This window comes from Schistocerca americana, chromosome 3 (assembly GCF_021461395.2).
Source record: "Schistocerca americana isolate TAMUIC-IGC-003095 chromosome 3, iqSchAmer2.1, whole genome shotgun sequence".
NCBI classification, from domain to species: domain Eukaryota; kingdom Metazoa; phylum Arthropoda; class Insecta; order Orthoptera; family Acrididae; genus Schistocerca; species Schistocerca americana.
Genome location: NC_060121.1, coordinates 93,285,926 through 93,298,407, shown reverse-complemented (window position 1 = coordinate 93,298,407; position 12,482 = coordinate 93,285,926). Strand labels below are relative to the sequence as shown.

The window sequence follows — 12,482 nt, the reverse complement described above, 5'->3', positions numbered from 1 at the left end:
ATGCAGGATGAAGGAAACATGTTGGGTTAAAAGCTGATGTACCATCATAATTTGAACATTGTACAAACTTCAGGCACATGGTAGTAATATAAAATTGCTATTGTAATTATGGAGTAATTAACAATTCAAGTTCCGATATTTATAGTCTGAAAGACAGCTATTTTTATGTTTTCAAACTAAAAAACAAATTATATCCATAATATAATCTTGATATGATAATTCTTCAGTCAGAATTAAGCATACTAATGTTTTATTTGGTGTCAGTTGATGGAATTGTAATTATGACTGACTATACAGAAATGTAAAGTTTTACTCATACAAAATTTAATTAATTGAATCTCGGTCTTTCATTTAATGAAACTGATCCCTCTGTTCACCTGAAATGATAGGATGATTATCCTTTAAGTAAGTAAAAAGGTATATGCAAATTAATGAAATATATTGTTGTAATGATGAAACATTCAATTTATTGTCTTAATAGAAACAGATTCATTTCTGTCTTTGTAGGAAATTATTCACTTTTATTTCATGTAAATTTCTATTTATTTTGGGAAGATGTATGTAAAAGTTGTAATTGTTAAACCTAATAATTTAATATGTAGCAATGTCAGTAATTGTTTAAAATCATATAAATAGAGGCAATTTGTACACCGCCATATCTCAGTTGGCGTTCAGTTTGACTTCAGTCATGAGACAGTGTTCAGTCAATTTTACATGTGGTTCACCATTGAACATCTAGTGTGGAAAGTAAAACTCGTTGTGAACATGAATTCCTGAAGCTTATTTCTACCTTTGCATGATTCATGAGTGGCAATGCAGTAACATCAAGATGAACCTATGGCACCATTAAGAAGCAGCACTCCAGTTTACACAAGATATGTATTACTTATTTAGTGGAGGATATCTGTAGTATGACGCGGTATATTATTATCTTCTTGTGTTAAGCAGTGATACACATCCCTAAGTTCACCACAGAAAATCATTTTTCACCACGTTATATTACAATTCTTATGTGAAAGCTTACTGTGGGCTGTAGTTACATGCCTTCAGATTATATAAGGGATAATAAAAATCAGCATACAGTAACCTTTGAGATGTCATCCAGTTGAAGTCCACATATTCCCGAGATTAGGTACCCTATTATCCTATGTAACTTTCTGTTAAGTTGTCACAACTTTGGAAATTAGTTTGATTCTAAATGAACACTCTTCTGTTTCATACATAACAATGAGTAACAGGGCAACAATCAATGTTCACTTCTCTTGACATAATACTGTAACAATAAATCTTAACATAATTTTCTAAGTCTGATTTTATTTTGCCATTGGACTGCTCTGACAGTTATCTACCCCATGTGTGCTCACAACATAATGTTGGCCCAACACAGCACTTTATCATATTCTCAGTATAAAAACTAATTATTCATTTTGCTACCACCAGGCATGGTGTAGTCCACAATGAGATACAGAATGGATGAAGGGTGATGAAACATAATAACAATTCTAGGTCAAATATAGGTTGTTGTTTTTAAAAATACAATGACTTGGAAGAAAAAAATAATTGACTGCACTAAGCCATAGTCCTCAAAATGCCTGAATGATTGTCATGACCTGATTCATGTGTGAATGATATTTACAACTGAGTAATCTGTTATTTCCAAGGATGGTCTCACAAATGATATGAAAATCTTCAAAATGAAATGTTATCCTGAATAAACCCGAATCGCAAAATAGTTCCTTCTGCTTTTATGTGTGTCCATGGGCATAACCTACAATCTTGCCTCCTGAAGCTTAGTATTGCCAGCCATTCTTGAGCACTGCTCCAGTATTTTGGCTCCCCACCATGTTCAATTAAAGGAAGACATCAAAGCAGTTCTGAAGTATGTTGCTAGATTTGTCAACAATTGAGTGTTATGGAGATGCTCATGAATTCAAACAGGAATCTCTGGAGGAAAGACAACTTTCTTTTCATGAAACATTATTCAGAAAATTTAGACAATTAGCATTTGCAACTGATGGCAAAATGATTTTCTGCCACCAACATAAATTTCATGTAAGGATCATAAAGACAAAATAAGAGAAATTAGGGCTCATATGGAGGAATATAAACTTTCATTTTTCCCTGACTCTATTTGTGACAGGAACAGGAAAGGGAATAACTAATAATGGTACAAGGTACTCTCCATCATGCACCATCTGATAAATTGTAGAGTTTTGTATAGATGTAGAAGTTAGATGTAGTGGGATTTAGTGTAGTATTTTGGCATGAGGAAATGGATTTTTGGTCAGGTGAATACAGAGTTATCAACACAATAACAAGTAGGTGTAATGCAGGATTAGGTCTAATAATTACAAGAAAATAAGAATTTGGACAAAATATTAAAGAATATCACAGTGAACTCATTATCATAGTCAAGATGAACACAAACCCATGAACTCTAGCAGAAGTACAACTCTTTATGTCTATAAGCTCGTATGCAGTCTCTGACAACAAGCAGAAAGGTAGGAAATGCTACCCATATAAGTTAAAACAACCAGAGATTGTGAGAGTTTCAATGGAAGTGTTAGGCAATGATACACAGACATATATAAAAGCAGTACAATAGAAGGTGAATGGATAGCTTTGAGAGATGAAATTGTGAAAGAAGAAGAGGAATAACTAGGCGAAAAGAAAAGATCCTGTTGGAATCCTTGGATAACACAAGATATTAAATGAACAGATGAAGGGAGAAAATATAAGAACAGGCAGACTGAAATACAAACATCTAAAAATTAGTGACAAAAAGTGCACAATTACAGAGTTGGAATGGATAGACGGAAAATGCAAAGCTGTGAAGTCATGCATGACTATAGAAAATGTAGGTGTTACATACAGGAAAATTATAGCAGCCTTTGGAGAACAGAAGCAGCTGTATGAAAACACCTAGTAAGCCAACACTACACAGCAGAGAGACGAGTGAAAAGTGGAAAGAATGTATAGAAGGAAAGAAACTTTATGATGGTATTACATGAATGGAAGAGGAAGAGGAAACAAATGAAGATGACATGAGAAATACAATACTGTGGAAATTTTACAGAGGACCGAAATTCCCGAGTTAAAATAAGCAAAATCAACCACAAAAAAACTGTTACACCTGGTATTTAGGATGTATGACACAAAGCAAAATACCCTCAGACTTCAGAAGAATCTAATAAGGCCACTATCAAAGCAGGCAGAAGATAGCTGATTGCACTATCCTTCCCACCCCTTCCACCTTAGTATTCAGCTGCCTTCCAACACCTGATTGAAACCCCTTGCCTCATGCTGTACATTCTCGCGCCACCACTTACCCCAGTCTCATCACAAGTGTCTCCTAATGCATCAAAGGTAGGGCTACCTATGAAAGTACTCATGCGATCTACAAACTAAGCAGCAACCAGTGTGCTGCCCTCTATGTGGGAATGATGACTAACAAGTTGAGTGTCCACCAACAAACTGTGGCCAAAGGACAACTGGACTACCCAGTTGCTGAAAATACTGCCGAATATAACATATTTCACTTCAATGACTGCTTCACAGTCTGTGCCATGTAGATCCTTCCTAACACTACTAGCTTTTCTCTGGACTCCACCAAGCAGCCCCACCCTCTCCCCACTATGTCCCTGTATGCTCCACCAACCAGCACAACACTGTTCCCTACACTACCCTGCTATCCTCCCTCCCCTCCCCTGGCTCAGGACTCCTCCTTATCCTCAACACCAGACTGCTGCTTATATTAGGCACAGTCACAACTCAGTCCAGCCACAGGTGCCAGACACAGTGCTCATGAGCATTACTTGTGCTTGTGTGAATGTGTTTGTGTTCTATACCACAGAAGAAGGCCTTTTGGCTGAAAGCTCAAATATATAGCAGTTTTGGTGAGTAGCAAATCTATGCTTTTCATGATGCTTTTCATGATATGGTCATTAACATAAACTTTTGCTCAGGGCCAAGATTCAGCTTCCATAGTACATCTACAAATATACTGATAAGTTGGAAGTGGAGCTAAACGTGAATGAAACTGGTCGGAACCTCAAATTGATAGCAGTGAGATCTTTGGGGAAGATTTAAGAGTATACTTAAAAGATATGCAAATGGGAAATGCAGGTGATGTATTTGTTGCAGTAGACAAGAAACTCAAATCCACAGAGATAGAAATTGAAGCTACCTGTGAGATTGTTTGGGCAAGACTCAGTATGAGGGGTGAGCATAAAATGATAATTGGATCCTTCTATTGCTCGCCAGACTCATCCCCTGATGTGACTAAGAACTTTAGAGAAAACCTCAGTTCACTTGTACATTAGTTCTCCAAACATACTGTATTCATTGGCAGAGACTTTAATAACCTAACAATTAAATAGGCAAATTATAGTTTTGTTAGTGGTGGATGTGTTAAGAAATTCTGTGAAACAGTACTAAATGCCTTCTCTGAAAAATGCCTAGAACAGATAGATAATAACATCCCTCAAGATGGAAACATACCGGATCTAACAACAAAAAATAGACCTGACCTCTTTGAGGATGTCCGCATTGAAACTGGTATTAGTGACCATGGCACATTTGTGGCAACAATGACTATCAAAGGACAAGTAAACCAAGCAGAAAGATATAAATGTTCAGTAAACTAGATAAAAAATCAGTAGTCATATCTCACTGAGCAACTTGAAACTTTCAGCATAAGGCAGGAGCATATAGAGGGGCTATGTTTGAGTTTAAAAGAATAGTTGACCATGTACTGGACAGATATGTACACAGAAGAACAATTCATAATGGGAAAGAACATCCACGGTCCACAGTTCACCGTAAAGAAATTTCTGAAAAAACAGAGATTACTGCATAATAAGTGTAAAACAAAATGTAGGGCTAGAAATAGAGATATGCTGAATGAAACCTGTTTGCCTGTCAGAAGGGCAATGCATGATACATTCAATGACTACTATAGCAGAATACTGTCAAATAATCTTTCATAGAAACCAAAGAAATTTTGGTCATATGTAAAATCTGTTAGTGGCACCAAAGTTAGTGTCCAGTCCATAACGAATGAGATAGAAACCGAAATTGAGGGTAGCAAAGCAAAAGATGAAATGCTTAACTCCATTTTCAAATGCTCCTTAACAAAATAAAGCCCAGGAGGATTGCCCCAGTTTAATCCTTGTACCACTGAAAAGATGAGTGAAATAAGTATCAGTGTCAGTTGTGTTTTGAAAAGATGAGTGAAATAAGTATTAGTGTCAGTTGTGTTAGGAACAGCTGAAATTTTAAAAACTGAATGAAACATCAGGGCCCAACGGAATCCCTGTCAGATTCTGTACTGCATTTGCAGCTGAGTTAGCCTCTCTTCTAACTGTAATCTGTGATAGATACCTTGAACAAAAAACTGTGCCCAGTTCTTGGAAAAAAAAAAGCACGTCAAACCCATCTACAAGAAGGGCAGCAGAAGTCATCCATAAAACTACTGTCCAATATCCTTGACATCAATTTGTTGTAGAATCTTTAGAACATATTCTGAGTGCAAATGTAATGAGGTTTTGGTGAGCGTGTGTGTGTGGGGAGGGGGGGGGGGGGGGGCAGGTTAGAGGGGGTAACAAAATTGAATTGAAAGAGACTAAAAAGGATAAAATGGAGAGCAATATGTATGTCAATAATAAATCACAATAACATGGAAAAGATAAATACCATAGTTGACAAAGAATGATAATGCATAACTTACTTAGAAACAGGAGAAAAGAAAGCTCTGAAATAAAAACTATGGGCAAACAAGCAACCATAAACTGGATGGTAGAAGACTAGAATGTGTTCGGGACCTATCTACCATATCTTGAGCTAAAGAGGCAATGGTGCAAGTGGAAGAAATTTCAGATGACCTGAAGGATGAAACAAGTATCCATGTTTCTACAGATTTTTACAACAGTACACTCAGTATTGGGATATTCAGGGTATTGGCAGTGAGGATTCTGTCTGCAGACAGTCCTTGTGACTTTAGTCTGATGTGGGTATTTTAATAAAAAACAGTGGATAAAATTTCTGGGACAGTTGGTACATCACATTAAGCTCTCATAGCTTTAGGCACTTTTAAGAACAGTAGGACTTGATTATATGGTACTGGCATGGTACCTGGGACAGTAGCCATATGTATTATCCACGAAATAAGATGGCATAACTAAGGGTTTTCAAAGCACTTAAATAACATAGTCCACAATTTCACTGGGCTGTACATGCTCAGTCTGCAGAATGAGGGAAAGATTTGAGGCACTGTTAATATAATTTGTGACATTGCTTCATTAAATTATATCCCTGTCAGAGAAGCAGGCTAATAAAATTGTAATATATGGTGAATTGTGTGATAAGAGAATACTTATAATGGAGATGTACTAATCTGCCAGCACTGAGTTACAATGCAATTTCAGGATTCAGAAAATGTACAATCTTGCAGTTATACTTAATGAGAGAAACTGCATCACAACTAATCCATTTGTCATGAAACTCATTGCAGGAAGGGAGAAAACATTTAGTGTGTAAGATGTGAAAACTATTGTGATGAAGTCATTCCTGTTTGTTGTGCAGTCAAAATATTAACTCAAAGAAAACTGATGTGGAATTGAAAGACAGGGCATGTTGTTTACCAGAGATTTAAGAATGATAGGCTATTTCCATTGCTGTTAAATAGAACAAGGAGAAGAAGGAAGGAAAGAAAATGGAATACATAGCTCAGAAGAGAACAAAGCAAATGAAGTTCTTAAAGGTAGTGGATAGAGGCAGTGTACATTTTACGTCTAACTTTTGTGAACTTCATATCACTTTCTGTAACTCTTTTGCTTGTATCTCTTAATGAAGGGACTCCTGGACCGAACTACTCCTTTTTCTGCTAGTTGAGTCATGAGCTTCAAATATACTGTGAACATGACCTATAAATCAGTAGATTTGAGTGCAGTTGAGTACTTTTATGGAGGCTAATACTTGTAGAATGTTGTAGTAAGTCACAGATATTACTTGTTACTAATGTTTCTAGTTTCCATATAATGGATAAATTAATATTTCACATTACCTTATCACTATTCGAAGCCTCTCTTGATACTGTCGGAGTTCAGCTAAGACATAGTTCATCATCATGTGGTACTGCTCTGCCAAAGAAAAGTCAGGAGGACGTTTCATGTTTCGGTAGATTTTATCTTGCCTGGAACATAAAAATGAACAATTGAGAAGAATGTAGCAGCAATGTACCATACATTACATATATACCAAGGTGACAAAAGTCATGGGATAGTGATATGCACATGCACAGAGGGCAGCAGTATCATGTACACAAGGTATATAAAAGAGCTGTGCATTGGCGAAGCCGTCATCTATATTCAGGTGATTAATGTGAAAAGGCTTACAACATAATTATAGTCACATCAAAGGAATTAACTGACTTTGAAAGTGCAATGACAGTTGGAGCTAGATGCCTGGGCTATCTCGAAAGTCATTAGGGAATTCTACACTCTGCCACCCACAGCATCAAGAGTGTGCCGGGAATACCACACTTCAGGCATTACATCTCTCCATGGAGAATACAGAGGCCAACGTCCTTAACTTAATGACAAAGAGCAGTGGCGTTTGTGTAGAGCTGTCGGAAATAACATACAAGCAACACTGTGTGAAATAACTGCAGAAATAAATGTGAGACATGGAAGAAATGTATTTGTTAGGACAGTGCAGCAAAATTTGGTGCTAATGGGTAATGGCAGTAGACAACTAACATGAGTGCCTTTGTTAACACCACAACATCACATGCTGCATCTCTCCAGTGCTTGTGACCACACTGGCTGGACCGTAGATGCCTTGAAAACCATGGTCTGGTCATAGAAGTCCAAATTTCAATTGGTAAAAGGTGACAGTAGGGTTTGAGTGTTGTGCAGACCCCATGAAACCATAGACCGAAGTTGTCAACAAGATACTGTGCAAGCTGGTGGTGGCTCCATAATCTTATGGGCCGTATTTACATGGAACGGACTGGATGCTCTGGATGTTCGGCTGCTTAGAGACCATTTGCAGCCATTCATGGCGGTCATGTTCATGTACAAGGTTGCAATTTTTATGGGTGACAATGTGCCATGTCACTGGGCCTCAGCAGTTTGCAATGGTTTGAAGAACATTCTTGTCAATGAGAGTGAATAGTTGGCCACCCAGATTACCTGACATGAAGTCCATCACGCATGCATGGGATATAATTGAGAGGTCAGTTTTTGCACAAAACCCTGCACTGGCAACACACTTGCAATTATGGATGGCTATAGAGGCAGCATGGTGAGTATTTGTGCCAGGAACTTCCTACAACTTGTTGAATCCATGCCATGACGAGTTCTGTGCTATGCCAGGTGAAAGCAGATGTGACGAGATATTAGGAGATATCTCATGACTTTCATCACCTCAGTGTAAACATCTGCATTTGTGTAATCATAACACCAGAAATATACATTAATACCAGAGCAGGTATAAGTCTTGCGGCATCTATGAATCTTATAATAATAAGGTACTGATCACAAATCTAAGAAAAAAGAACTTCTCATCTATATTTCATTTTCCTTGCATTAATTAATCTTATTTATTGTTTTCTAAACATTTCTATTAATTGTGTTAAACATTTCCTTGATGGTGTCCTCAGGCAACATAAATAAAGTGCAATTATTAACATGGAAGGTAAACATTTTACACCAGGGAAGAGAAGGAACCTGTTTTAAAGTGACTTTGATGGAATGTCTTACTAATAAGTGTATTTATAACGTTACAGATTTCCTCTCAGAAGAATAGATTATCCTCATTTGCACTGTATTATGTATAAGTAATTGAAATGTAGTATGTTTTGCAACTGATCCTAGAGAGTTATGACACGAATTGTACCTTGTGTCCACAATGAAAAACAAATTTTGTATTTGTCTACGGATAATGCGTAAATAAATCATACGGAAGTTAAGAATATAAGAGTTTTCTTAGCTGTGTGTTCTGCCTATGTGTGGAATTTTCTCAAGGATCTTTCACAGCCAGTGACTCTTCATCCATTCGGAATAAATATATCTATGCAGTGCTCCAAAATACCAGTGTCTGAACTCAGAAAATGACTGCTATTATGATATTATGCATAGAACAAAAAATAAAAAGTGTCATAGTATGAAAAACTTTTCAAACATAATGGGAGTGATGTGATACTTGGTACTGAAAGATGAATGTAACTATCAGTGATGGAAGTGAGACCCTAGGGGCGAATCATAGTGTTTACTAAAAATTGGATTAAATTGCATAAAAAAGGAAATTCATTTGAGAAAATTAATTAATTATGAGACACAACTGCTCACTAGAATTTACTTACAGGAGCTGACATATGTAGTATTACTGACAGACAGATGTATAAAAATAAAAGTGACAACTATCTTAGCTTTTGGAACTGTTAGTTGTTTCCTGGGACAAGGGAGAGATAGGCTGGAGAATGTTAAAAAGGAAGAGCAGGTTAATTAGAACCCAGAGTCCTGGAGTCTGACAACACATTATTTATTGATTGGCTTTGTAAAGGCCTTTGACAGGTGCATAAGACACATATGTGTGTTTTTTAATGAGCGAGGGTATAATACCGACATATCTCATTAATGACCTCTATCACAAAGACTATTCCATATATAAACAGACTGAGTCTGTACAGATACATCCACGAACAGTGTATCCTGCCATGGTAGGGTGGCTGCATTCCCTAACAATATAGACAGCAATACTGCAGCTGCAACCACATAGTATCAGTATCTGTTAAGAGGCCAAACTAACATAAGGCGGCAAGCTGCTCAGTAGTTGCAGGTGCAAAAGACTGAATGATTTTCTGACCCGGCCTTTAGCTAAAATGGTGTTGATATGTTGGTTCTGTGAGAGGCTGAAAGCAAATGGAACTGCAGTTATTATATTTTCCTGAGGACATGGAGCTCTATTGTATGATTTAATGAGGACGGCAGCCACTTGGGTATAATATTTGAGATGTGAAACAGTGACCCATTTGGATCTCTGGGTGGGTTTTCTCAGGAGGATGTTTCTGTTGGAAAAATCAAATTTGATATTCTGCAGGCTGGAGAGTGGAATGTTAGTTCCCTTAATCATGTAGGTATGTTAAAGATTGTAAATGGAGAAACAGATTCACAATCCAGCAGGAAATACTGAAGTTAGTGTCAGACGGACGAAGACTTCTGGCCAGGGTAGCATAGTGTTACCAACACAAAATCAAATATGCCACATCCAGGAGGAGGTCTAATATTCAATAAAGTGAGCTACAATGGACAGCATAGTGAATGCATTAGCATTGAACATACACACAAAGCCAACATCCACCACAGTAGTACATGTTTATATGCCTAGTAGCTCCACAGATGATGAACAGATTAAAAGAATGTTTGATGAGATAAATGAAATTATTCAGGCGATTAAGGGAAAATGTCAATGGGGACCAAAGTTTGACAGTAGAGAATGGAAGAGAAAGAAAAATAGTATAAAAGCTTGAACCAGAAAGGGGGAGGGGGAAGGAGGAGGAAGCCCTTTAGTAGAATTTTGCACAGAGCACAATTTAATCATCGTTAAAATTTGGTTTAAGAATCATGAAAATTTATGGACTACGTGTAAGAGACCTGGAGGCAAAAGAAGGTTTCAGACAGATTATATAATGGTAAGGTAGAGATTTTAAACCCCAAATTTTAAACTGTAAACGTTTCCACCAGGGAAATATAGAGCCTGGCCATAATTTATGGGTTATAAACTGTTGATTAAGGATGAATAATTAGGCAATGACTGGCTGAAACAGCGCAAATGAATACAAGATAAGATGGATGGGTAGCTTTGAGAAGAATAACAGTCAAGGCAACAGAAGAACAATTAAGTCAAAAAGACATGCCTCAGTTTAAATTCTTGAATACCTCATAAAATACTGAATTCACTGATAAAATAAGAAAATTTAAAAATATAGCAAGTGATGCAGGTAGGAGAGAATACAACCATGTAAAAACGAAATTGAAAGGAGGTGCAAAATGGCAAAGGAAGAATGACTAGATAAAAATATGAAGCTGTAGTTGGGAGAAGGAAGAAATGTATAAAATGGATTAAACCTGAAGACAACTTCATGGGAAAGGGAGAGGAAGTGGATGAATATGAGGTGAGAGATATGAAAAGGTAAGAAGATCACTGACAGACCTAAGCAAAAGCAAGACACATGGAGTAGATGAACTTTCCCTAATAATTGTAGAGATTCTTTGGATAACATACAATTGGAGATTACATTAGATACACCTTTTGTTCCTTAGACTCACAGTGAGGTGTCCCTCAAGAATGCAGAATATATAAAACAAGAATACATAATACATATAGGAGGTGCTTCCAAAGATACTAACAGAAGTAGTCCTGTTAGGTGTGTTATAAGTACACAAAAATTGAAACACATTTACATTTAAGAGGTAACAATAAACTTGTCACAAATATATATAAATTTATATAAACTGAATAAAATAGAAAGAAACATTCCACATGGGAAAAATATATTAAAAACAAAGATTCCATGACTTACCAAACGGGAAAGCGCTGGTAGATAGACACAATAAAAAAACACACAGACAAAATTTCAAGCATTTGCAACCAACGGTTGCTTCGTCAGGAAAGAGGGAAGGAGAGGGAAAGACGAAAGGATGTGGGTTTTAAAGGAGAGGGTAAGGAGTCATTCCAATCCTGGGAGCGGAAAGACTTACCTTAGGGGGGAAAAAAGGAGAGGTATACACTCGCACGCACACACACACACACACACACACACACACACACACACACACACACACACAAATCCATCCACACATATACAGACACAAGCAGACGTATTTAAAGGCAAAGAGTTTGGGAACTAAAACTCAGGAAGAAGAAGTAAAAATTTGATGTTTGCCAATGACACTGTAATTCTTTCAGAGGCAGCAGTGGACTAGGAAGAGCACCTGAATGGAATGCATAGAGTATTGAAATGAGGTTATAAGATGAATCTCAACAAGAGTAAGCCAAGAATGATGGGGTGTAGTTGAATTAAATCACGCACAACTGAAAGAATTAGCTTAGCAAATTTGACGTTAAAAGTATTAAAAGCAGATTAATTATGCTACATGGGCAGCAAAATAACTGATGGCCATGAAAGTAGGTAGGATGCAAAACACAGACTGAGAATAGCAAGAAAAACATTTCTGAAAAAGAGAATTTGTGAACATCCAACATAAATTTAAGAGTTAGGAAATATTTTCTTAGGGTATTTGTACAGAGTGTAGCCTTTAATGGAAGTGAGTAATAGGCAGCAATCAGTTCAGACAAGATGAGAATAAAAGCTTTCGAAATGTGGTGTTACAGAAAAATGTCAAAAATTATGCAGGTATCTTGACCAACAAATGAAAATGTAGTGAACTGAATTGGTGAAAAATGAAGTTTGTGGCACA

The 12,482-nt window shown here is 36.9% G+C and overlaps 1 protein-coding gene across 1 annotated transcript in view; it reads right to left on the bottom strand.

The window, feature by feature from the left end:
• LOC124605891 overlaps window positions 1-12,482 on the bottom strand; it is a 374,153-nt gene that overhangs the window by 139,221 nt on the left and 222,450 nt on the right. Inside the window, exon 8 of the mRNA XM_047137839.1 lies at window positions 7,064-7,192. Coding sequence (XP_046993795.1) covers window positions 7,064-7,192 — 129 coding nt within the window. The remainder of the gene's footprint in view (window positions 1-7,063; window positions 7,193-12,482) is intronic.